The sequence below is a fragment of the Macrobrachium nipponense genome, chromosome 28, assembly GCF_015104395.2.
Source record: "Macrobrachium nipponense isolate FS-2020 chromosome 28, ASM1510439v2, whole genome shotgun sequence".
NCBI lineage: Eukaryota > Metazoa > Arthropoda > Malacostraca > Decapoda > Palaemonidae > Macrobrachium > Macrobrachium nipponense.
The window spans coordinates 31,817,718-31,845,685 of record NC_087217.1 but is presented as its reverse complement, the minus strand read 5'-3'; the positions used below and the strand labels follow the sequence as shown (position 1 = coordinate 31,845,685).

Here is a 27,968-nt window from a genome sequence, read left to right as displayed (position 1 = left end):
AAGCTATATACGTACCTTCATGTAGAACCCCAATGAAATTTCAAAATAGAGATAAATGACGAAGTTGAAAAATGTTAGTAATAGGAGTCATAGGAAATCAAATAAGCCCATATAATTTTTCCCTCAAATGTCATGCCATAAAAGATCGGACTTGGCGTATCTGGGTAGATTTCTGTCGCTTAAACCAGGTTAGAATAAATTTTTCACCAGCTTGGACTTACTTAAAAGCTTTTACCAGATACCATTACCTAAGTGATTGTACCTCATACACCGTTTTTCAGCACACTCAGGGGACATTATCAATTTTACGTAAAGCTCCGGCTTACGTTGCGCCCCAATTACAATATAGTGTTTGGAGACTTTTAGGGGATACCCTACATGCCTATTGGTTGGTCTTGTAATCTTTTCTAATACCTTAGAAGTACATTCACATAAACTAGAGCTAGTGCTACAGAGACAAAGACAAATAATCTCAGAGTAAAATATCTAAATGTGAGTTTTTAAAAACCGAACATGTTTATCTAGGTTTTATGTCTAGTCAAGGTCTTAAAGTAGTCCATGGTAAGGTGTCGGCTATTCATAACTTTCCGGTACCTATTAACGTAAAAGGAGGATACAGCACTTTGGCGCTGTGAGGGTCTTACAAATCGTATGTAAATATGTAACTCTTCAATCATGACAGCTCCTTTAACAGAATCTACGAAGCAGGGCGTAGATTATTATGGTCTGAAAAGCATCAACAGGCGTTCGATATCTTAAAAGCGGAATAATGCAGCTCACCAAACTTATAAAATCCCTGATTTAAATAAGGATTTTTTTTTTTATTGCAACAGACGCCTCAGTACCAAGGGGTAAGAGGGTACTACCTCATAATATGATAACAGTTCTTTCCTATAGCTTTTTATTCACGTAAACTAAAGCCCTCTGAAAGTAAACTATGCAGTAATAGGCAAGGAAGGGCTAGGTATCTTTAACTCACCTAGTACATTTTAAGTTCATAATCTATGGCTATCCTGATAAAGTCCTTACTGAACATGAGTCCTTTACCTAGTTTTTCAAAGGCTTTAATCACAGTCCAAAAGGAACTCGGTGACAAATGATCATTCAGGTCTTTGGAGCCAAGATAAGATATCTACCTGGAAAGAAATTATCAATAGCTGACGCATTAATTCCCGCAATCCCGCACCATACTGCAAAGAACCATTAATTAGACTAAAAGATATAGAAACATCCGTGCCTATTGTTAAAACCGTATCTAAACAAGAAAATTCCTTAACCCAAGAGATCGCGAGCATTGAATATCTGGGTCAGAGCGCCGAACTGTTACAAACTGAACAAAGCAAGGGTCAGCAGCTAGGCAAAAACAATAAACACTTCGAAACGGAAACAGGGTCAGCGGCTAAGCAAACCAATAAACACTTCGAGCAGAAACCCTAAAGCAAAGTATATTTAAGTATGTGTATCAGAATAATGTAATCAAATGTAATATTATATGTAGGTCTGTGACGAGGAAAACCCGAAGAACACAGCAGGTGACTAACGACTAGGTAGTAGTAATAATCTCTTTCATAACAATCGTCCTAAACTGGTTGCATTCCGTCATCCACGGTTCCCTATGATGTCACAGAAAGCCAAATCACTATTTTACTGGCCTACAATGCTTACAGATATAAAAAGCACATAACTAATTGTAACACGTGTCATGAAAACAAGGGATACACTAAGACACCTGTCAGTTTAGGGGCCTATCCTGTGCCAAATCAATCCTTGAAAGAATATACGTAGAATTATTAACAGAATTACGAGTCTGACAGAGGGAATAAACACTTCTTAGTGTTAATAGTTCCTTGACACGTTATATAGAATTAATAGCACTAAAAACAAACACCGCAATTGAGTGCGTCAGGAATATTTATGAGTGCTAAATCAGTAAACATGGAATTCAACACATGATAATCTGATTCGGGTGGTGTAAATCAATAATAATTTCTTAAATCGTCGTGTGAATTCCTTTCCATTAAGAAAACCAATAATATATTTTATCAATCAGAGTCAATAGGTTTGGTAGAATAAGAGATAACTAAGAAAGTGTCAATGTCTTACGAGTTACAACTCGTGATATTGGATCCGAACTGGATTATAGCGGTTCTCGCGGTTTTAAATACCTTTATCATTCATATCTTTTATCTATAGAATTGATACCGCAAGTAGCCTTATACGGTACGCCGCTAGAACACTTTTCCACATATTCAAGCCAACCATTAATTTATCAAATATATAAAAAAAAAAAAAAATAAAAAAAAATTTTATATAAATAACAAATATAAAAAATAAAATCAATATGGATACAAGTGGAGTCAATATAATACCTCCGTAAGAAGTCGGAAGGGTTACAAATTATAATAAAAAAGGAATCACGATGAATCAATAAGCAAAAACGTAAACCATAGGTTAATTAAAATATTCCAAATATATATGCGTAAAGATTTGATGTCTCTGAACTTAACGCTTTAGTAAGTAGACAAATAAGCTAAAAGTTCAAAACACATATCAAAACCTACTGACATATTGTCTGTCCCGGTGATTTATATTCGTAGTCAATGAAAAAAAAAAGATAAAATAAAAAAATAAAATAAAATAAAATAGATTTTAAAGTCAGGAAGTCCAGAAGTGAAAATGTATATTTATGCGAATAATCTTATACAGGGCAAATAGTATATATACAATTTGTATGGAAACCCTTTTCATTAGTTTGAATAAGGAATATCTAATTTAACAGTATTACATTTATTTACAATCATGCAGATTTCCAACATGAAACTAATATATTGTTCAATTTTGGTACTGTTTTTTTTTTCAGACATTCTTTTTGTGTGGGTCGACTATTAAAAAACAAAAAAACAAAAAAAATTTATACTAAGTAGCTTTCTTTACAGCAAGTAACGTAACTCTTAAGCTGGTGACGACGTCATCAGTCTAGAAGATGCCTGTCAAGTTTGCCGACTAATCATTGTTCTTTATAACCTCAATAAACCGCTTGCGAAGCAGATTGACTGGAGAAAGGAATGCTTAGCTCATGAACTTCACATGTGGTTCATAGGTCACATGACATACCACATATCCTATTCTTATCCGTGTGTGCAATGCAACTTTAGTTAAGGATTGCAATCGTTTTAAAATTAATAAACAAAATAAGCAAATAGAATTTCTATAACAACAAAATGAATTAATTTTTTCTGAACCTCATAGACATTTAGAAGTATCAAGCCATGGATGTGAAAAATTTACTTGCAACATTAGTCTATCACAATTCACATTCATGGGAAAATGCCACATTTTCTTGAAAAAACCCAAAGTTTATATAGAAATTAGTTACATAGTGGGTTCTTTCGTTGCATCTCTAGCCTATTAATAAAGTTTTTAAAATTAACCTCAGAGGATGCGCGCGAGAAAATTGAATATGAAACTTTTGTTAGGGGCACATAGGATCAGATTTTATCACAACTTAATTTCAGTTAGCATAGAGAAATACAGAATCATGATTAATATTCTCTTTGACTCTTATGTTGCCTGGCAATCTTACAAATAGCTCCGTTTTCCACTTCTTTGTCTAGTAACTTACTACCAGTAATATCGAATTTTCTTTGGGATTCGTATTGATATCTGTTATTTTTTATAATTATGGATATTTTTACAAGTCATCATAGACCTGGATAGGTTCACTCATTATTAATGCCATGGATAAAAAAGTTTGTACAGCTCTCTTTTGAATTCCACAAATATCAGCGAATTCATGTGGGTTAAGTCTGGTCTTAATGGCTTTCTCCCCCCCCTGTATTTGGATGTCGTCTGAATTTACTTTGCCCTTGTGACAAGTATAATTTCACTTACAGGCTGATTAATGGAACCTGGTTACAGTATCCTGCAGTACGAGAGTTTCACATCGCAACTTCAAAAAATCGTTCGTCGCAGCGGACGACTACAGTCAAGTAAGAACTGCCTACAATGTGAAAGGAATTTCTTGGACTTCTTTGACCGACACCGTATCCCGTCGTTAATCTCGTTTTAATGCGGAACGCTCCGGCGGCTGTCGGAAATCGACTACAAAAGGGACATACTTCTGACAATTACGACCCGAAGGATATTCAACTCTACTTTGCTGGCGAAGGACTAGTGCTGGGGATGATTTTATTCATCGCGAACGTATTCGTGTGGCTTAAGATGCAGAGAAACAAGTATGAGCGCAAAATAGAACGTTGGACCCGCCCAGGCAAATTTTCCCCTTGTTTTAACCATTTGAAATTGGCCCTTTCATTTGGCTATAGGTGGTTGTTTGGAACTGTGTAATGGACGAAAAGTTGTTCGAACGCTAGTTAAATGTGAAGTTGTATAACCTCGGTCATGTATCCTATATATATATAAAGTATCATGTATCCTATGTATAAATGATCATAAATAACAGAATCGAAATATATTTTTTGCGTGTACGCAATAGGAATCCATTATATAAATGATCATAAATAACAGAATCGAAATATATCTTTGCGTGTACGCAATAGGAATCTATTTAAAGTGCACATATATTAATCATAATTATATGAATCCATATATATATGTATAAATAAATCAGGTAGCTTATCATCAATCTGTTACCTTTTATCTTACCAATAACTGCAGTTATATATGAGTTAGTATATGGATTAATGAATCAGATATATAACAGTTAGCATAAAAATCAACGAATCAATCAGCATAAACATTAAAAATTTTATCAATTCATATATGAAATTTTTTATCAGTTTTTAAAAAAAAAAAATTTATGATTTTTATCATGTTAATCTTCATTCTATGCGATTATCAGAGTACATTAGTATTTTCTGTAGCATATGTATCTTAATGAGATGAAGTGAAAAACTGTATCAGTATATATCACGTGATCACTATTATTTACGAATATCATATGCATATTTTGTCTAATATTTTATTACTTGAATCTGTATTTGTGTACCCCATGAATTTTTTTTACTTATAAGTACTTTCTATTTTCACATAGTGTCTGTATCACACTCCTATAAGTCAAATGCAAGTCAAGTTTGAGTAATATTCAGTGGTTGGTTTTGGTAGCTGACCAAGCTAATGTAAGTGTTTACATAATAAAAATATGGAATGTTAGTCCATATATATAAAAGACTAAAACTAAAGAGGTCAACCAGATTGCTTGCAGGAATGTGATCAGACTAGAGACGCTAAAGATGACGTATACAATAAGTATGTAGGCTAAGTGAATGCCGTCACCTGTAGTCATTCAAGTGTGTATAAACTTTAGTCCAGCTTCCTGCTTGAGACAAACACCGTGACCTATAGCTCAAGCGGCCTACGTGATTAGTAACTATGTCATCTGATTGTGTGTTCGTATGTAACTATGTCATCTGATTGTATGTTCATATGTTCGAGCTACTGTCTGCTCCTTTATGACTTGTAATCGAGATGTAGAACAAGCAGAATAGAGTTAGCTATCGTCATTAGAAGACCTGTACCTCTTTACCTAAGCTTTATCATGTAGAGAGAATAGAATTAGCCATCATCATTGGCAGAAGCGATCAAGCTATCGTCATTAGAAGACTTGTAAAATCATACCTGATCTTCACCATGTAAATTCAGAGAATATAAGTATTTTTGTACTTCGTGAGGTTTATACTAGATCCTTACCTCATAACCGCCGAATCATCATGAGTTTAACACATCGTCGTCATAACCAAGAAGATAATACCGACTTCGTAAGTGATCTACAAACCCCAAAACACTCCATTGAATATGGAAGTGCAATACCAACCGACTTAGCGTAAGATTATCGCAAGTCTAACATTACCTCATAGGGCGCCTTATTATACAAGGCAAAATACGCCCCAAAAAAAAATATATATATATATATATATTATATAATATATAAATATATAATTATATAATATTACTACGGACAGTCGTTGATTTTGAATGTACGTACAAGCTTTCTGATATAAAATAATGTAAATTTTTGTGAAGTTTTCATGTAGAACTACACAATTGGCAAATCAAGTGTCATGGAAAGCACTCCTTGCCAATTGGTGATTAGCTGCAGCACCCATTCCCACTCTAGCGACTCCACCTCTCGTTCTTAATGTCCCTCCATTGTACTTCCTTTTGTCCAACTTTGTGCTTTCGTACAATTTACATCTTAAAGCCCACACCTTCGACCTGGATGTCAACAGACACTAGCAATTCTGGCAAACCTAACGGTAATCACCCAGGTTTGACCACATACGTGAGACTGGGAAAAGGCGGGAGATTGGCACTATATAAGGACAGAGGAGGTAGTTCGTAACAAACCAGCAGCCAAGGCAGAATTCTTGTCAGTCGATTGTCCAACCACCTCCCTCTCTCATACAGTCACTTTTGTTGTGCCTATGGATCCAACCCACCAAAGATCCCTTGTACTAAATTCAAAGTCTGGCATTACCATGATGTCGTCTCATCCCTAGGACAAAGTTACAGTTGGATTTGGAATTGTTCGGCACACATTTCTTACTTTATTCTTATTGCTTTCTTGATATTTTCAGTCCCTTGCAGCCTCAGTAACTTTTTTGTGTAATAAACATAAGTGTCATTCCATTTTGCATATTATTGAATCTGAATGATTCTCCCTCTTAGCCTTAAGCATTCCCATTTGAATGTTTTGCATATTATTGAACCTGAATGATTCTCCCTCTTAGCCTTAAGCATTCCCATTTGAATGTTTTGTATACCCATAGTGACAATGCAATTCCGTATTGCAGAATAAGTGAATGTGTTACTGTGAGCTTGTGTTCCCAAGTAGTGCCATCACTGAGATCTACTTAACTCTGTTTAGAGACTTTCCCTAGTATATCTGATTTGCTAGTGGCACCATTTGCTTTGTTATCTAACGTAACCACAGTGCCACAGAGCTGGTGACTTTAAGCTCCTGTGTATGTTTCTTCTGATTGGTTTGATTATAATGATGATTTAAATGAAACATTGTTTTTCTCTTAAGATCCATTTGATTTTATTGTACTACTTTAAGAATCATTAATTTTTTTATATGCTTGTCCCCCTCATGTTAGATGCATAATTATCTCTAGTAAGAATACACTAGATGTTGCATGGCCATGCCTGTAACTAAATAAATAAATAAATAATATATATATATATATATATATATACATATATATATTATATATTTATATATATATATATATATATATATATATATATATATATATATATATATATATATATATATATATATATTACAGGCAATCCCCAGTTATCGGCAGGGGTTCCACTCCTGGGGATGTGCCGACAAGCAAAAACCGCCATTAACCGAAACTCGGTGATTTATGGGGCCATAATGGCGCTTATGGTACCAACAACCAGTTATTGGCACCATAAGCACCCTTATGGCCCATAAGCACCTTACGGCATCTCTGCTAGGTATGTTAGGGTACCATAACTCTATTATTGGTGCCTTATGGTACCATAACTGGAACTCAAGCCAATAGCACTGTGTCGTCATGGAGCCTACCTCAAAGCAATAAAAAAAATCGTAACACACATATGTAGCATGTACTCTTTTGTAGATGGCTTTGTGATCTTCCTGGGGTTTGTTTCATATTTTTAATAATAGTGTAATTCATATTTCATTAAAGGATATATAAAGTACCGAAAGAGAGGGGGAGAGAGATATGGGAGGTTGCTTTATGGTAAATATCAAAAGTTAAATTATTCATGACTCACTGGAGAGAGAGAGAGAGAGAGAGAGAGAGAGAGAGAGAGAGAGAGAGAGAGAGAGAGAGAGAGAGAACTCTTATGTTTACATGTATACCTTAAACTATCATCCTAAAAGACTACAGTATATTACTGGTATTGAGTCTTGGTATGAGAAAAACATAAATACTAGTACTGTACATATAAACTGCGTATATCAAGTTGGACTTACGAACAAATTAAGATACAAACAGCCGTCAGACCCCCCCATCTGATGACCAAATGTCTGCCATAGAAGAGCCGCGTCCAAAGTCAAGGAAGCCCAATTACGGTGGAATTGCCGTCCTCCTGAATATGGTGATTCAGAAGGGAGTCAGTTCAGGAGGACATGAAAATGGCCGTGAATCCACAAAAGGAGTACCCAAAAATCACCAACTGGAAGAAATTGGTAAAGTATACATGTGTGTTTCTTAATTAAAAAAGTCTTTTTTCATAATTTAGGATGGTTTGGGAATGTTTCACAGGGCTGCAACGGATTAAATCTATTTCAGTTAGTTTAAATGGGAGAAATTTGTTTGACATACAAGTAGATTGACTTATGAGCTAGGTTTCAAAGTGAATTGAACTTGTATCTCAAGGTATTACTGTACACTTCACTGAAATCACAAATTTTTAAACTAAACTGTATTTTTCCTAACTATACAAACCTGAGGTCCTTTACATTAGGAATTACTTTCAGCATAAGCTGGAACATGGCTGTTAAATTCTTGAAAAAGATGGTTAGGCAGTATAGGCAGGTAGGCCCGCCTGCCCAGATGTAAACACTCCACTTTGCCTTTCGGCCCAGGTTTCAGATTAAATGGGTGGCATGAGGTGGGCATTAATGTAAAGAACCTCAGGAATGTATAGTTAGGAAAAATACAATTTACTTCCAAAAATTGTGATTTGTTCCTACAGGATATACATACACTCAGTCTTCTACATAAAGAAGACTCACTGATTGGTGGGAGGAATGTGAGTGAGCCTCTAGAACTGACTGGAGTTCAGCACACCTGGGCTATTCCTCCTGGTCGTAAAAGCAAGGAGGAGTGCCCTGCCTCTGACAATTTGATCGGAGTATAGGAGCTGCATGATCAAGAGTCAGACTTCTGGGCCTTTTCCAAATGAGGGAGGAATCGTAACTCATCCGAAAAAGGGATGGGAAGAATATTTAGAATTGGAGGCATTATTGCAAAGTTCTGGGAAGGGTTTGCATTATTGCCAGTCTCCTTCCCCCCCCCCCCTTGCTAGAGGAAGAAGCAGGATTACTTCTATGATTCTGATAAGAAAAATAGAAAGGAAGCTCGATGTGCAAGCTTACCACATCAATCGCCCGACCAGCAAGTGTAAGTTCAAGTCCTATCCTCAATCTGAAGGAAGAGGAGTAGAAGGACGAGGAGGGGAAGGTGGAGAGGCCAGTCACGTTCGCATCCTTCTTACCTCTAGAACCACACACAATAGGCTAGATGCAACTTGTCCTCTTGAAGGAGCTGGGTAAGCAAACACAACCTGTGAGCATCCAACACCAGTCCAAGGAAAAGAAGTCCCAGAAGATCATGGAGGATTCAAACTCGTCAACAGAAGCCAAATGATTGTGCATCTGAGTCTCCGAGACACAGTCACAACATGGTACCTGCCTTTTGAAGGGTGATGTTGAGAATGAACCATGCAAATCGTCTACCTTGTTCGCCAACAATGTTGAGAGATGAGATGATGATTCTCGTGAGGCATGTGCATTTTAGACGAGAGTCAAATGCCTTCGAGAGATTGTGGTCTCTGTGATGGCAAGACAGAGGTTTCTCATCAGTAGTTGAATTCTCAGCCAGGAGAAACAATACTACTTAGTGAATGACTAAGTTGAATGTGGACCTGCATCTTCACAGTTGAACTGGAGAGAGGTGAACTCTCACGATTCTGATAGAAAAAGTCCCGTCAATGACACCAACCAGTGAAGATGGCTCTAATCCCTGGTGTTTTACAGAGTACTGAAAAAGTTATTCCGCTATTTCATTGCTGCTCGTGGAGAAAGTCGGTGCTTGCAATGAAGGCAGAGAGTTTTTCAGTATAGAAAAAACGGGGGTTCTATTGCCTGAAGAACTGCTTCTTGTGGGTTGGAACAGGGAGGACTTTCCTATTTACTCTGTAAGCAGAACTAGTCGGGTGGGGAATATGCAAAGTCTTCAGACTTCTGTTATACTGTGGGCTAACCATGGGGTAACAGAAAGATGGTAATGAATCTAGTGAGATATATCTGTCTGAAAATTCTCACAACGGAAAATGTGGAGCACAAAACATGAGCCTTATGCAAGAGTTCTGAGCCAACCATAGACCTAAGTCTGATTGCAGACCAGAGAGATTCGAATTGATAGTTAATCCTCGACAGAGGAGAAACAATACTAAGAGGAAATGTTGTGGTGTTATTGGTAGACAATACCACTAGTCATCTCAAAATCAAAACCAGACACTCTTGGGAGGCCCAAAAGGCTGTACTGAGTTTCAGGTTAATTAAGAGAAGGGGCTATTCGTCTCAGTCACATAGCAGAAGAATTAACTTAGCTATGCCCCTATTACTCAGATGATACAACTGATAACAGAAGCATGTTGCAAGGAGAATATACTAGTATATTCGTAGGTTCCTGTAAATCATGCTTCAGCCTAATTCTTCTTCATTCAAGAGACAAGAATAAGGACTGGAAGCAGACCTCCTTCATTCTCTAACGAAGAGAGCGAAGGTGAAGTTGTCCCGAAGTGAGACTTCTACAGTGACAACAGGACACCGAAGACGACTATACACTGTTTTTTTCCATCTGTCCATCCGCCTGTGGTGTTTTTGTATGGTAACACTGCGTCCCGGGCTTTAAATAGTTACGCTATGTGTAAGTTTTAGGTAAATAAAAGGATATCTGGGTGTACATTTGCAACTGAAAAGTGTTTTAATAATTTACTGAATGTGAAGTACACCATTAATATTTGAAATAGGATATTATTATTGTTGAATGTAAGCTGAATGTAGCTATCTAAAGCCCAGGACGCAGTGTTACCATACGGAAACACCACAGGTGGATGGACAGATGGAAAAAAACAGAGTATAGTTCAAGCCGAATTGGTTGTTCCCAAAACAGTAGCACTGGAGAGGCGTTCAAACTTCTTGGTGCTGTCCATCCTGAACAGATTGATGTATATTCGGTAAGATCCTAAGACTGAACCAAAAACACTGTCTCTCGAATTCGAACTCTGAGGAGTAGACTCCATAGAATTCCTCTTGTTTCCTTGTTCATTCCTGTGTAACCAGGAAGTAAAGGAAAACATGAGAGAAGGACCAACTGTTCTTGCCCACTCTCTTCTGCACTTTGGTTTGCACAAACACGAGCAAAAGTTGAGCAGAGTTAAATGTAGCAAAAGCTGGCGAGAACTTGCCACGCATCTATCTTCTCTGTGATTGAACCTCACAAAGAGGACTACACAGAGGACCCCCTCCTATCTCCTTCATTGACAGAAGATCCTTCCTCAACAACGTGGACAATCGTCCGGTGGGACCCTCAGATCCTTCCAGGAACGTAGTCCCCCGACGCTGAATCCTTTGGAGAGTACCCTGAAGGATCCCTCATATTCAATTCGCCCCACCCAGTGTAGCCATAGGAAGTAGAGGGAATAGGTGAGGAAGACTGGACACTCTCGCTCGCCTTGCTAGCAAAACTAGCAGAAGCGTGTCATGGGCAGCCATCAAGATGAGAGTCTAGGAAAGCGTTATCACCCTGGAGAAACACTTTCCTGAGAAGGGTTACCAAACTCTCGCACAGCAGAAAAAATGTTCGCCGCCAAGGAGACCAGTCGGTCATGCGAACGTGACCGAGGTCTGGGTAGGGTTGAGTGTGCATCTGACTGGAGAGGGCTGCTACCGTTCTCCGACGTGTCCAAGTCCTCGTTGAGGCTGAAACCTCTCAAGAAGACCAAATGGGGGACCACCTACTGATCTCACTGTGTGCACGGTCCCATGGGACCGTCACATCAACCCTGGGTACAGAGCAATCACCAGGAAGGCTTGAGTCACCTGAGCAACTCACTACTTTCTTCCACTCCATGCCTGAGTCGTGACGGTGAGTGGACTCAGCGTCAATAACTCTAGATGCATTTGAATCCGTAGATTTACGTGCACTGGGGGAAACTCGTGAATGAGTGCCCAACATGGAACTAGTCTTAGGGGCAGAACCTCTAGGACTAGCAGCAGAAGTGTGAACTGAACTTTGCGCTTCTACGGCTCCACACACTAGGCCCTGGGGACAACATGACAGTTCCTGTTCCCAAAGGAACAGGTGAGCCAGCAGAAGCTAAATTGCCTCCTCAGTTTGAGGAGGCAGACTCTTAGAAGTCCCCTGACGAGACTTCTTAGGGGGGAGACTACCTTCTTCTTCGGCAGGGAGGCTTAGAAGTCGAAGGGGTGAAGGTTGATGAAAAATATGATGATTATGAAGAAGATGACGACACTTGACCAGCTCTCTTCCTCCTTGACTTCTCCAAATTCTGCAAGACTTCTTCTACAGGATGAGGTACATTTACCAGCAGGAATAGTGTTAAAAATCACAGGGCGGCCCCAAAGTCATTGTCCATTGATGAAACTCTACAATAACAGTGGCAAATGAATATGATTTCCAGCAGGGGAACAGTACACACACTTGAGGGCTAATATCACAGCATGCTACAAGTCACAGGTACAATCCCAAGGTTACGATAGTCAACATGAAGAGACATCCAACCATCTACAGCTGTAATCAACTACCACCACTGTTAGCCTGTAAAAGAAAAAAAAATATGATTTAAAAAAAAATAGGGATACTCCTCTTGCATCCAAGAGTACTGCCCTCTGAAATGAGAGCAGATCCCTCAAACACCAACACCACAAGCCCCCTCCTCTATCTTCGTCCAATGAGCTAGCGAAAGGACAAAAGAGAAGAGGAAATACCCAAAGAAACACAAAGGACAAACCTCCAAAGTTCCCCTTGGTAATTCCCAAAGTGTAAGCGTAAATTTTGGAGAAATAAGTCTCATCCTGACGTTAAAGGGCGAAAATATGTATTAAGGGTATTACCATACCCTTGTCGCCAACTCTTAACACAAAGCAGATAGGTGGCTAGCAAGGCTATCACAAAAAGTGGGTTTGTATATTAATTATTAAAGTCAATGAATTATTAATACCAAACACAGTATATACATATTCATTCAAAATAAGAAAATAAAGATCCCACCAGGAAAATTGTAATTAACATCTGTTCCTTGGCATTCCTGCTTGCAGTGTTGCCGGTCACAGCTGGAAGGGCAGCTCCTAAGGGTGGGTCACTCCTCCAGCTACCAGGTATGACATTATGTGTGAAGGGGTCTCCTGATCTCCTTCCTGTCTCTGTGAATTTCTTTTTATCATGATATAGAGCAGGGCACATGTGGCCAACACTATTGACTCTGCAAGGTCAGGCTTGAGGCATATTGACGTTCCTCCTTTAACAGACCTCTTTGAGGGTAGGGCTTCATAAGATAATTCCACAGAGGGAAGGCATCATCACCAACCAGGAAACAGTCTACAGAAGAGCCATGACTTGTAAATGGCAGGGGCTCAGGTTGAGGAAGATTTCCTTCTTTTTTCAACAGCATTTCAACGAGACAGGTCTGGGCAAATACACCACCGTCCGACTCTGACTCAATGGCACCCATGTCCACATACAGGAACTTGTATGAAACATCAGCAATTGCAAAACCATGGAGTAGAACTTCTTGTAGTTGAAGTAATGCATACCACCAAGGGGAGGGTTATGGAGCCCGATGTGTTTGCCATCAACAGCTCCAATTACGTGGAGGAAGTTTCACAATTCCTCAAACCCCTGGGCAACCTCCTTCCAAGCCTCAGGTGTTTGTGGCACCTTCAGTTCATCATCTCCATACACAGAAACAATGGCCCTGCAGGTCTCTGGTACAATGTAGCTACTTGTGTTCTAGGCTACTTGGAATGAGTATTGCAGACTCTTGTATGAGTCACCCGTGGCGAGAAAAACTAGGGTGATAGTAACACGCAGGCCTGGCTCAATGGGTTATCTCCAGAATGTGAGTTTCTTCTGAATGAAGGGTGTGACACATTCAACAGTTTCATTGAAGAGATTCTTGTCAATCAAGGTAAAAATCTTGTACCGTTCCGGACTGTCGGTTACCAACTCCTCCATCAGGTTGTCACAGTGGCCTTGCTCCATTCCTTTTTGCAGGCACGGCCATGCCCAAACCCTCCTTGGCCTCCTCTGTTTCTTTTGTTTTTAACTTTAAATAACCTTCACTATTTTCACCAATACCATGACGTGCATATATTCGACAATGACAGGCAACAATTCTCTACAATGATTGCTTGCTGTAGCTAAAAATGCACGAATTTCATCAAGTTCTCCATGTTGATTCAGAATTTGGGTGGCAGTAATTGTCGATGTTGCAGTGAGGTGACAGTGACTGTCATAACATGTGTTCATCTCTGCCCTTTTATAGCTTATGTTTAACCACCGCAGTATGCGAGGACATCGTAAGGGTGATGTAAGGCTGTAATGCACCACTTTACATGTATATGGTATATGTATATTGGTGTTACATGCCCTGCCAAGCACTACTTTTGGTGTGCCGCTGCTTGTCGGCCCAGTCCTGGTAAGCATCACGTCATGCTTGCACGGTGTGTATGTTTGTAGCACATTATAATATATTCACTTTATATACATCGGCCTGTGTCACATATATCCAGTTGATTGTAGCTATTTTACCCTGCGTATGGCCACATATCACATACGTGCCCTTGATACGTGAAGTACGAACAGAACATAAGGCTGTATAGAGAGAGAGAGAGAGAGAGAGAGAGAGAGAGAGAGAGAGAGAGAGAGAGAGAGAGAGAGAGAGAGAGAGAATTTTTTTTTATAACTCATTTGCGATTTTTCTGGATATTTGGCACGGTTGTCTATAAGGAACGCACGCGATCTATTCAAAAAAATTACCACAAGTTATTTATTTTTACTGAATCTCTAGTGGCAGACTCTGACTTACATACACTAACAAAAGGTTACAAAAAGTCTTCTAATCGCAAGCACGTTTTCTGAAATTATTCAGGCATTAGTTGCTTTTACACATCAATGTTTTATAAGGGTGGGTTTATAAAAAAAAATGTAAAACAGTTTAGGTAATTCTAATCCATCATCAACATTATGAAGTGTTGTGTTATTCCGTTTAGAAGAAACAAACAGACTTACAGAGTTGAATCATAGTATAAGCATTTGTGCAAACAAAAATGAGGATGCTCAGGTAGATATTGGGATCTCGCCCTGTAAAAGGCTGGGAAATTAGGAAATTAGAGGTGCCTGGGAGGTCAAGATTACTGATACTATAAGAGTCAAAAGATTACTGATAGTATAAGAGTCAAAACTGGTATGAGCATGTGGCAGGGGTGAGTGAGGGGAAGGAGTGAAGAGGGCTTGGGTCAAGCTTGCTAAGGGTATGTTGTTTATGACTAAGTTGGAGTTATGCCAGCACAGACACTTGTTCATAGAGCAATGGTATGGGCAGAAGATCAAGAGGGAGACAAAGAATTAGATGGTATGAGAAAGTGAAGGCAGACGTGATAAGGATTTAGTGTAGAAATATGCTCTCAGTGGAAATAGTTGGAGGAAACGCACCAGGGTAACTGGCCCCTTAGGAGAGAAACACCAAAGGGGAAGAATGAAGAAGATAAACATTTGCACAAACACACCATCTTTGACTAAAGAGACTCACAAGAAACTACTGAGGTGCGGGCTCTGAAATCCGTTGTCATTATGAATAGAAAGCCGTAGAAATTTTGGTTATGCAGCATATTGGAGATTAAACCCTACACCATAATAGAAACGACTATGATTTCAACCGAGCTCTTACGTTCATTGTAAAAGCTTCTCCCTGAATTATTTATAAGCAGAAAACACGAGGTGCTATATTAAAACATAGAGGAGTGACTGTTGTCATTGATTAAAACGTTGCCTATCTTATTGTTTTCCTTAAGATTTCTGACCGAGTGTGCATTTGATGGGGATCAGGTCTTTACATTGACTGGTTGCATATTTGGAGATCGCTAATTCTGTTGATATTCCATGTTATTTCGAACGGTACGTTTGTTTTCTGGACTTATTAGCACCTTCTTGAATGAACAGTCAGCATCTTCAAACAATGGTGCATTTGTTGACAAGCGGACTTGTCTCATATCATTGTTACAAATAAAAGGTTGAAAAAATTGACCAAATGCTCTACCATGATCGGAAGAGTCAATTCTCAAGACATAAAATCCTCGTTGACGTGAAAATGGCTTCACAAAAGGTCAGCCTCCCCTGATATATTATTACAGCTCATTTTTCTAGGCAAGATTTCCTTACCCTGAGAAACGCCAGAATTCCCAAGCGGTCTTTGTTGTCCCTAGCTCCAAGGAGGACTAATTCCAACACGGAATGGCTCTCACCGGATAGTGCATTATAAATTAACCTATTATTTTTCATTCTGGCAAACTGGACAAAGCATAAGCATTCATTAATGTCTCACGTACAACGACTGAACATGGAAATCTGAAAACAGAAGGTTTGGACATTAATCCATTCACCATGACATGATACCGAAACTTGGATATGATCAAGCCCAAGATATACTCTGCGACCGAACACAAGAGAACCTCAGGTATTGTATATCTACATCTATGTGTGTATTCAACTCTTTCTTTTTCTATCACATCTTTTGTCACTGAAACACTAATTAAAGGATATTCATGAAAATTTCACAATGATGTCCAAAGTAAAGAATAATTCCATGCAAAATTATACTGAAGCAATCTTCATTAAGTATTTGTGTTATCTGACTCAAATTAAATGTTCAGATGTACTATTAAGAGAGGAGAGCTTCCGAAAGAGTCCAAAGAAATGTCCTACCTGCACCAGCAACAAAATCTCTGTATGACGCCCAGTAGGAGTATTGTGTGGCATCCCAGTCAAACATAAGCCTTGAGAACAAGTAGTACGGAGGATCTGCAATGGGAAGATGAATATAATCAGTTTCTAATGTAGTATTTATACACCGACACAGTTTTGGTGAGACTTAAGGAAAGACAAAACTATGGCATGAAATATGAAAGATAATTCTAAACTAAGAGATATTGACTTTCACTGACAGGCAGTGTGATTTCAAACAAGGCTTAAATTAATATTGCTCATTTTTGTTCAGAATGTACTACATAATTTAAATACGGCCAAGTTAAGAAAGAATCATGGACAAATTAGCATTCCCGTAAGAGCTCTTTTAGAAAAATAAAAAAAAGCAAATGAATTGTAAAATAGTATTAAGGGAGTCAGTACTTGAAGGAATATTATGATCCAATCATCTAGTCTAACTATATGTTAAATAATGAAATGCTAAATTGGTGTTTATTGTCGCAAAAAGTATTTTACGCAGCTTCCTTAATCACTTCCAATGGGAAGATTCCTTTCGCCCAATATTCTTTGTGCCAGAAGTTCAGCTAAATAATATTGACATGTTTAATCTCAGTTATTATCAAACAAATAAAACAAATCCACAAGCCAAACTGTTACAATCATAGCACACATACACGGAAGCGTCTGGTCTCTGGAAAAACTACGATCATAACTTGATGAACATCCAGATTGTGAGTCCTGTGATTAAACTACTGTTCTCATCAACTACGACTCATTAAGAATAATGGCAAAGACTTAGCAAAGCCCACCACGTCCTTTGCCTCCACTGTTTGCACCCAAAACATAAGCATTTAAGTTACATTTCGAAATTTAGTATTTCGAAATTTATTAAGACGATTTATTTTCATTTTCATCAAGTTTCAGAACTTCCCGGTGAAGAGAGAAACACAATGACAGATTATAAAACGATGCAAATCCTATGCATCTGTTTCATATGAAAAATCATATGCTACAACAACCTCTCTGGGTAATCCATACTGATGAGGCAATATCTATACATATAATATATATAATATTATATTATTTATAATATATATATATATATATATATATATATATATTTATAATATATTTAGTATATAATATATATATATCTATATATATATATATATTATATTATATATATATATATATATATATATATATATATATATATATATAGATATATATATATATATATGTAGGATCTACTGGTCACTTTTTTACTAGATACATTTGCAACTCTTAACTTCTCGAATCCAGATTGGATCTTCAGGCTTTGTAGTGACAAGCGCATTAAAAAATGAGCAAAGAATTCAAGAAGTTAAGAGGGCATTGTGGTTATTTTCAGAATTAGTTTCAGTAATACTCAGACTATAACTGGAAATCTAGATGTATTGTACTGCAAACAAAATCACAAGTCAAAATTTTATTAGACGGTACAACATATTAAACTTTGAGAATTGTCAACAGTATTCAAAGAAGTCTCCAGCTTGAGAAGCAGTAAAATTGAAAGTGAAATGTCTCAAAAATGTATGTAACCTTTACAGAATCATTTGCATCAATATGGTTACTTTATAGGTAATTATTTTTCTTCAAGTGTATACAATTAAACTTGGGGCCATCGTTCTTGTAACAAAGAACTGATCATTGGCTACATTTTCTGCACTCAATACTGTATTCATACAAAAATAAATCTGCAGTTATCTTAGCTGTAAAATCTCACAGTCCATAAGATTCCAATGACAATTTAGTTTTTAATCTATTATATCAGGGTGTTCTCAACCTGGGGTACTCATACCCTGTGAGAGGAATTTTGAGGGTACTCGACAGGTTTTTCAAAATACTTCAGTTTTGAATAACTGCAAATGTGTTTGTAGAAAGTATTTTCCTGATATCACATACTCAGATAGCCAACTCATTCGAAATTCACTGAAGATGGACCCTAGATCCCTTCCAGATGAATTGCGAGAATTCATTGACTCAGTCAATGACTTAACTGTAAAAGACTCTTTCGATAGTTTGTCTTTGACCAGCCTCTGGCCAACAATGGAAGGTTCTTATTCTGCTTCAGCAAAGAATTGTGTACGGATCCTCTTGACGTTTCTTTCTACATACCACTGTTAGTGAACAGGGATTCACGGTATAGAGGAGTGATATGGTAGTTACATTTGACAACATCTTCGAGGGTTGCTGTCGAGAGAGAGAGCATAAGTGATAGATGGATAGTTAATGATGGTTTGCTTGTTGGGCGACCGTTTTGGGTTGTCTGCTGGCGCAGTTGCCGGGTCAGTCAGTGAGTCAGTCTGTGATGAGAAATCGAAGAGGACAGAGATAAGGCAGTCTATTGATAGTCAGTTGTTGAGTGATTTGATTGATTTTGATATTGTATATTTGTTGTGCATGTGTCTGTATGGTTGTTGTTGAGCTAAAGAGTGTCTGTTGTATTTGATTTTGTGTTTTGATGTTTGTGAGTAGTTTGTTGGACAGTGTTGGTGGTTGTTCGTGTATTGATTTGTCAAGTTGCCTTTGATGATGGTGTTGTTTGTGCATTGAGTTGTTGTATTTGTTATGTTGTTTTCGAGTTGTTGGTACTTGTTTGTGTAGTGATTATGTTGTTTTTTTTTGAGTTCTTGTATTGTTTTGGTGCTTGTCTGTCTTTGTGTATTGAATTCTGCGGTTTTTGTCTCTCAACGACTGTATCCAGCGGACGGTACAGCGTCTCGCCCTGAGTGTCTTGAGTCTAAGGCAAGTACATGTGTTTGTGTTGTGTGTGTTCTGTATCTTGTTAAGCCAATTTTCCAGCATGTATTAGTAACGTAAAGGGAAAAGTGTGGTTGTGGGAAATTTGTCAGTCAGAACGATTAATGTAAACATGGGAGATCTTGTTGTTTGCTTTTGTTTTTTGCTTGTGACTCCGCCACATTATTTTGGGGTCCAACATGGGGCTGCTGGTGTGGCAGCTGCAGGACGATTGGTGTAGTGAGTTGTGTGATTGGTAAAGAAAGTAAGTATGGAATGTTTGACTGAAGTGGAGAGGCTGAAGAGGAGTTGCAGTTGTTGAGGGAAGCTAAGAAAAGAGTGGAAGAAGAGTACAGGAGGATTAGGGTTGAGAATGAGGAGTATAGGAGGGAATTGGAAGGGTTGAGAGGAGCGATGAGGAGTGTAGAAGAGGGAATGAAAGAGGAAGTGAAAGAGCCCGAGCAGCAGATGGTTGAGAGGATGGATGAAAAGTTGGAATAAGGATTTTTTGGAGAGGGAGCTGTCTGGATGAAAGTACAAGTGATGAAGGTGATATAATTGTAGTAACTGAGTGTCATGGTAATTGCCTTATAGCAAAGAATGATAAGTTAAAGGAAAGGAAAATGCATCTTCTTCGAGTAGGTCTGCTGCAAGGAGGCATTCGCGCACATGTTGGAGGTGCCTATTCTCATGATGGTTCGAGAATCCCCAGGTGTGTTACAGAAACTCAACAGGCGCTGACGTGTCGCTAGAAACACTGCAACATTTCGTCGAGATCCTTCTAAAAAGATCCTGTCGGGAGTCTGTGACGTTTGCTGGTAGTCCCCACCCCGAGATTGCCGTATATATACGACTGACGAAGTCAGAGAGCAAAGAGCAGATCATCAGTGAGAGATCATCAGAGAGAGATAAGAGAAGAAGGAACAGACGAAGGATAAGAGAGGAAGAAGGCGCTCGAGAGAGTGGGGTCGGATTCGAGTCAAGTTGTCCTGTCAGAGAGAGCGACAAAGATTTTCCGACGTTGAGCAAGCCTTCAGAGAAGAAACGTCCTACAAGTTGGTTTTGAGGAGTAACCTGCCCTTCGAGTATCAAGAATAGACATTTTTTTCTGCAGTACGGAGTCAAGAAGACATCTATAGTTATACAACCCTCCTTTGTGAAGCCATCGCTTCGAGCATTGATTTTCGACAGCTGCAAAACTGGCCAGCAAGTATTTCATTACCTCACTTCTTCCCCAGTTCACATACTGTAAAAGTTCATTTTTGTTATGTAAATAGGAGAAATCATTCTGCATTTATCTTTGTTAGCAAGCTTGTAAATAAACTTTTGTTCTGTTTGTGTTTCTCTCTACATTCGTATCACCAGTTTACACAGTTGGTGTTGAATCCTTTTTGTTTATTATGATATCGAACCTGTAGCGGACCTCTGGGTGTCCATGACATAATTGGCGACCTTGCTAGGCTATTCGGCACCGTAACATTGAAACAGGGAGAATATAGAAAGAACCAGAATGAGTGAGATGGTGAAAGAGTTTATTGAGTCTGGTAAGCTTCTAGGTCTAGAGGAGAATGATCTCCGTGAGTATGTTGAAAGGAAAGAAAGAGAAAAGTAGGAGAGAGATGAAAGAGCAGCTGAGAGAGAAGTAATGAAAATGCAGCAAGAGAGAGAAGTAATGAAAGTGCAGCAAGAGAGAGAAGTAATGAAAATGCAGCAAGAGAGAAATGTTGGTAATGCAGCAGGAAGAAAGAGAGAAAGAATGTATGCATGAGCAGGAGGAAAGAGAAAGAACGTATGCATGAGTTGGAAATCGCTCGGTTAAGGCAAAGTACTCTTAGCAGTCAGACAGGCGAGAGCGAAAGTGGAGCTGATGGTTTAGGTATGAGTGCAGTGCTGAAATTCGTACCAAAGTTTGATGAGGAAGATGTAACGACATATTTCATGTGTTTTGAGAAGTTAATGGAAAGAGTAGGTTCTCCTAAAGAAATGTGGACTCTATATTTACAGTCAGTTTTTAGTGGTAGGGCACTTACTGTGTATAGTTGCATGTCTAAGGAGGAATGTGGTGATTATGATCTTGTGAAAGAAACTGTTCTTAGCGCGTACAGGTTAGTGCCCGAGGCGTTACCGCAAGAAATTTAGAAGTTTGAGAAAGGACGAGAATATTACGTATGTAGAATACGGTAAGAGGTTAGGAAGGCTGTTTTTTGATTGGTTAACTTCTGCTAAAGCTGAGAACTTTGATGGTTTGAAGAACTTAGTATTGTTAGAAAACTTCAAAGTTAACGTATCCCCTGAGATTAATCTTTATATAGCAGATAGGCGAGAAGTATCTTTTGCAGGAGCAACTAGGTTAGCAGACGAATATAGTTTGACTCATAATTTAAGTGTCAGTATGAAGCGAAATGATCCTTCGTCTGGTAGAGTACAAAACAGTAAAGGTTTCTGTTCTAGTATTAGCAATACGAGTAAAAGTGACTACTCCTGTTATGCATGCGGAAAACCTGGTCATACATCTAAGGTTTGTAAGACTAAAGTGGAATCTAGTGGCTCAGAATTAACTTGTTTCCGATGTAATGGGAAAGGGCATTTAGCGAGAAATTGTGCAGTAGAAAGGAAGGATGGTAAGAAACCAGTGTCTCTAGTTAACCTTTCGTCAATAGGAATGATGTGATGAGAGAAACTAGGAAATTTTTTGGTGAATTTCTGTCAAAAGGAGTAGTTTCCTCTCTTGGAGGAGTAGATTCGAGAGAAGTAGTCTTGCTTCGAGACACAGGAGCTGCTGTCTCACTGATTAGGAGAGAGAGTGTGTGCCAGACAGGGCGGAAATCAATATGGAAGAAAAAGTCATGTTAGGTGAATTTCCTAACACTTGTGTTCTTTGTCCTTTGTTGAAGTTGAATTTAGAAAGTCAGGTAGTGTCAGGATGAGTGAAACTAGCAGTTGTTGACAGTTTGCCCATTGATGGCGTTGACATTATTGTCGGTAATGACTTAGCTTTATCCAAGAATGTGAATCTTGTTGCGAGTGAGATTCCAGTGCCTGAAATGGTAGTAACTAGGTCAGGTTTAGATACAGACATAGACTACGTTCATAATTTGTTCGTGGATTTGAATGAGTGTGAGTTCTTGGATTCGAACGAGTGTGATAGAGGTGGCGAGGTTGATCTAGGAGTGAGTGTGGCTGAGAAACCTGACTCTATCGTTGACAGTGATAGCCAAGCAGAAGGTGTGGCTGTTGAGAGTAACGTAGTCGATGTAGTGGAATCAAGTAATAGTTACAGTGATGAATTAGGCACTAACCTTTTGAATAAGGATGAGCTAATCAAGTTTCAAAGAGAGGATGAGACACTAACCCAAATTTTTTAATGTGAGCTGGATGATGATCTCGAGAATGTGTGTAAGGAAACATTTTATTTAAAGGACGAAATTTTTCTGTCCTTATGTTTGGCCTAAGTCAGGTAGTCAAGAGGAAATCACCGAACAATTAGTGGTTCCCAGGAAGCTTCGTGAGTTAGTTTTGAAGTTAGCACATGATGAGCAAGGACATATGGGAGTAAATAAAACTTTCAGGCGTATTAGTAGGCCGTACTTTTGGCCTAAAATGAGGAGTGACATAAAGAGGTATGTTTTAAGCTGTCAAGGATGCCGAATTGCCGGGAAACCGAATCAAGTAATTCCCAGAGCTCCGTTGCGTAATATTCCTTCAGTAGGTGAACCTTTTGAGAATGTAGTTATCGATATGGTCGGACCGTTGCCTAGAAGTAAGGGAGGGAGTATATATTTGTTGACAATCACTGATAGACTAACCAGCTATCCAGAGGCGATACCTGTAAGATGTTGTACGCGAGGACCGTAGTTAAACGATTGTTAGATTATTTTTCTAAGTTTGGTCTGCTTCGTACTATACAGAGTGATAATGGTAGTAATTTTGTATCCAAATATTTCAGGGATAGAATGAAAGAGCTAGGCATTAAGCTCATAACTTCCACACCTTATCATCCCGAATCACAAGGCATTGTGGAGCGGTTTCACCAAACGTTAAAGAGTTATTTACGAAAACTGTGTCGTAACTTTGAATATGACTGGGAAGAAAAGTTACCTTTTGTTCTGTTGGCTTTAAGGTTGGCACTGAACGACACTACAGGATTTAGTCCTTTCGAGCTAATTTTTGGTCACACCGCTAAAGTTCCTTTGGAAATGTTAAAATGTAACTTAATACTTAAAGATTATAGTGAGGACTACATAACTAATCTAGAGTATTATAAAAACAATCTAAGGGATGCTTGGCAACTAGCGAAGGAGAACGAGAGTAAAAGTCAAGGGGAGACTAAACGGAAACATGATCTTAGAGCGAAAGACAGAGGTTTCTGTGCGAGAGATCAAGTTTTAGTACTAGTCCAGAAAGAAGGTCCCACCTTATCTTATAAGTTTGAAGGTACTTTTTCAGTGTTAGAGAAGAGGGGAAATCTACATTATTTAATCGATATGGTTAAGAGTAGAGCAAAGTGGATGCATGTAAATTTGCTTCAGAATTATAAAGAACACCCCGTGCCATGGCCACCGGCCGTGCCGTAGTAACGGTGTCACACAGAGGAATTATTAGATTTGAAAAAAACGCAAGAGGTGTTTTAGTATTTCCAAGTTTTTAATCAGACTTCAGAAAACGAAAAATTAAGAGGAAAGGATAATGTTATAGCTGATAGCTTCTCTAGGGATTTTTCAGAATGAGTAGCCTGATAACCGTTTTCTGTTTTGGCATGAGTGGGTGAGTGAATGAAGAAGTGTGTGTGTTAACTGGATTAAAGCTTTATGCAGAACTGTTCCCCTGCTGTTTGATTCTTGTTTCTTCAAAAAAAATAATAAAATCAGTTGATTTCATTTTTTGGGGGGGGGAACGTGTCATGGTAATCGCTTTATAGCAAAGAATGATAAGTTAAAGGAAAGGAAAATGCATCTTCTTCGAGTAGGTCTGCTGCAAGGAGGCATTCGCGCATGTGTTGGAGGTGCCTGTTCTCATGATGGCTTGAGAATCCCCAGGTGTGTTACAGAAACTCAACAGGCGCTGACGTGTCGTTAGAAACGCTGCAACATTTCCTTGAGATCCTTCAAAAAAAGTTCCTGTTGGGAGTCTGTGACGTTTGCTGGTAGGCCACCCCCCAGATCGCCGTATATATATGACTGACGAAGTAGCAGAGAGCAGATCATCAGTGAGAGATCATCAGGGAGAGATAAGAGATGAAGGAACAGACGAAGGATAAGAGAGGAAGAAGGCGCTCGAGAGAGTGGGGTCGGATTCGAGTCAAGTCGTCCTGTCAGAGAGAAAGTGACAAAGATTTTCCGACGTTTAGCAAGCCTTCAGAGTAGAAACGTCCTGCAAGTTGGATTTGAGGAGTAACCTGCCCTTCGAGTATCAAGAATAGATATTGTTTTCTGCAGTACTGGGTCAAGAAGACATCTAGAGTTATACAACCCTCCTTTGTGAAGCCATCGCTTCGAGCATTGATTTTCGACAGCTCCAAAACTGGCCAGCAAGTATTTCATTACCTCACTGTTTCCCAAGTTCACATACTGTATGAGTACATTTTTGTTATGTAAACAGGAGAAACCATTCTGCATTTATCTTTGTTAGTAAGCTTGCAAATAAACTTTTGTTCTGTTTGTGTTTCTTTCTATATTCGTATCCCCAGTTTCAACAGTTGGTGTTGAATCCTTTTTGTTTATTATAATATCGAACCTGTAGCGGATCTCTGGGTGTCCGTGACAGTGAGGATAAGAAAGAAGGGAGACAGGATAAGGATAGGAATGAGAATAAGGATAAGAAAGGGCTTGAGAAGAAGAAGAAGAATAAGGGAAAGAAAGTTAGTAAGGATGATAGACAGGATGTGAAAGGAATTGAGAATGTTGGGAAAAAGGAAGAGTAAGGAACAGAATAAGAGTGATTTAGATAGGGGTAAGTGGGAATTAGTAGGTAGGAAGAAGAAGGGTAAGAAAGGTATGAATAAAAGTATGGATGTGAGTATGGAAGTAGATTTGTTATATTCAGAGGGTAAGAAAGGTCAGAATGGAAGTAGTGAAAGTGAGAGTGAGATCAAGCAGCAATTGCGAAAGGCGGTGTATATGAGAGAGGTACCCCAATGTGAGAAGTATGAGGAATATGGTAGTAGGGGACTTTTTTTTTTTTTTAGAAAGCATAAGAAGTATTGTGTGGCTAAGTATGGAGATAACAAGAGAGTTTGGGCAAGAGAGTTAGGTAGTTTTTTAACAGGATTTTTGTTGAGTAAGAACAGGGTAATGATGAACATAGGGAATATGCCATATGAGAGTGTGAAAGCCAGGATTGTGGAACAGGCAAAGAGGATAAAGAGTAGTGCTATATATAGGAGAAAGCATGATTTTGAAGAGGCAAGAATGTTGATGAGCCATTGTCAGTGTATGTGTGCAGGTTAGAAACATTAGCTAAGAAAAAAGTTTGGAGACAAGGGAATAAGGAGTTAGGGAGGAAGTTGTTAGCGACTGTGCCTGAGACTGTGTATTAATTTATAAATCTGAAACGTAAGGAGGAAATGAGATGGACGAATGAGAGGTTAACGTGGAATGATATTTTAGAGATAGTTGGGGATTACAAGCTAGATAGGTGTATGAAAGAGAGTAGAAGTGTCAACATCAGGACCTAAGTAAATGAGGGTATGCCAAAGTTTAAGAGCTATAGGGAGGAAGTTTTAGAAGGGCCGAGACAAATGGCAGAGCAAGTAGTTGATAGGACCGTTAGAGCAAGTGGTGTAAGTGTGGTGAAACCTAAGAGATAGAAGTGCAAGTGTTGGAAGGTTAGGGTCAGTTAGCTGTGAGCGAGAGCAGGAGTGTTATAGATGTGGAAAGCCAGGACACAAGAAGAATGAGTGTCAGTGGGCGTTAGGAGCGTGCTTTGGGTGTGGGCAAATGGACCATTTAGTGAGTGAGTGTAAGAAAGATAGGGGTGTTAAGTGTTACAGGTGTGGATAGGTAGGGCACATAGCGAGTGGATGTCGGGGTACCTGTGTGAATGTGATTTGTGGTAATTGCAGGAAGAATGGACATTATGCTAGGATGTGTTGAGAGCAAGGAGCAAAATGTGTTGAATGTGGAATGGATGGTCATGTAGCAAGTGTGTGTAGATGGAAGAGTGAATCAAGCTAGCAATTCGGAAAACTAGTTAAAATGGGGATTCAGTTGGGTGGGTCCTCTGGTATGTGAACAGTGAGTGATGCATGTTGCATGGAAAAGGGTTTGGTAGTACAGCACATGCGCGTATGAGCGTGCAAGTGAAGTGCAAAGGGACGTGTTTGATTCCTTTGACTGATACCTGGTGCAGTGTATATATTCTTTTTGAGAACAGATGTGACAAGTTAAGGAGTGAATGTGAAATTAGGGAATGTAAAGAGGAGGTATGAGGAATAGGGAATTTAGGTATGCCTGTGGTAGGGGTGGTATGTGAGAAAATGGAAATTGATAGGGTAGCAATGGATGAGTGATTTATATGTAGTTGAAGGGATGAATGATAAGTATGATATGCAGCTAGGGTATAAGTTTTTGAAGAAGTGTGGGATGGTGGTCCACCCAAGTATGAATGTGATTGAGTTGAAGATGAAAGGGAGTATACGAGGGAATATATATTTGGGTAAGGATGGAAGGGTAGACAGTAAAGTATGGAAGGGAGGGCCATTGGTTACGAAAGAGGATGTGAAAGTGCCACGCACGTAAAGTCAGGGAAGTTGTTAGTGTGAAAGTTGCATGGCTGGATAGTCTTGGGATTGACAACGGTGACAAGTGTGAGTATGTAGTTGAAGATGTATATGTGAGCAAGTTGGTAAGAGCAAGTGTGCATGTGTACAACATGATCTTAGACATGGGGAATCCTCGGGTTTTTGTGGCTTCCTTGCCAAGTGGTAGGAAGAAGCGAGTGCAGGGTATACATGAAGGTGATTGTGTGGGGTTGCTATACATGTTAGTGAGTACGGACTACGAAAGGTACATCTGGGTATGGCAGGTGATGACAGGTAGTGTGGAGGAAGGTGATAGTTGGAAGTATGATGAGCTGAGAGAAAGAGTTAGGATGGATGAAAATGTTAGTGATGATGACAGGGAGCGATTGACGCGGATGTTCTGGAATAGGTGGGGTGTGCTGAGCCATGGAAATGAGAATTTTGGGGGATCTAAGCTTCCTGAATTTAAAATAGTTTTGGAAGATGATGCCCCCATATATCAGCGTTCCTGCCACTTTTCCGCGCTTATTACACGAGAGATTGGGGAGCATTGTGAGGAACTTGAGAGAGTGGGAGCGATAGAGAGGAGCGAGAGTGACTGGAATAGTCCCATAGTCCCAGTACGCAAGCCGGATGGAAATCTGAGGATGTGTGTATATTATAGAAGGGTGAATGAAGTGACTGTGAAGGAGCGA

The 27,968-nt window shown here is 39.1% G+C and overlaps 1 protein-coding gene across 6 annotated transcripts in view; it reads right to left on the bottom strand.

The window, feature by feature from the left end:
- LOC135201651 (uncharacterized) overlaps window positions 1–27,968 on the bottom strand; it is a 305,425-nt gene that overhangs the window by 62,725 nt on the left and 214,732 nt on the right. For all 6 annotated transcript variants that reach the window (XM_064230755.1, XM_064230753.1, XM_064230752.1 and 3 more), the window contains one exon: window positions 16,755–16,850. In XM_064230755.1, coding sequence (XP_064086825.1) covers window positions 16,755–16,850 — 96 coding nt within the window. The remainder of the gene's footprint in view (window positions 1–16,754; window positions 16,851–27,968) is intronic.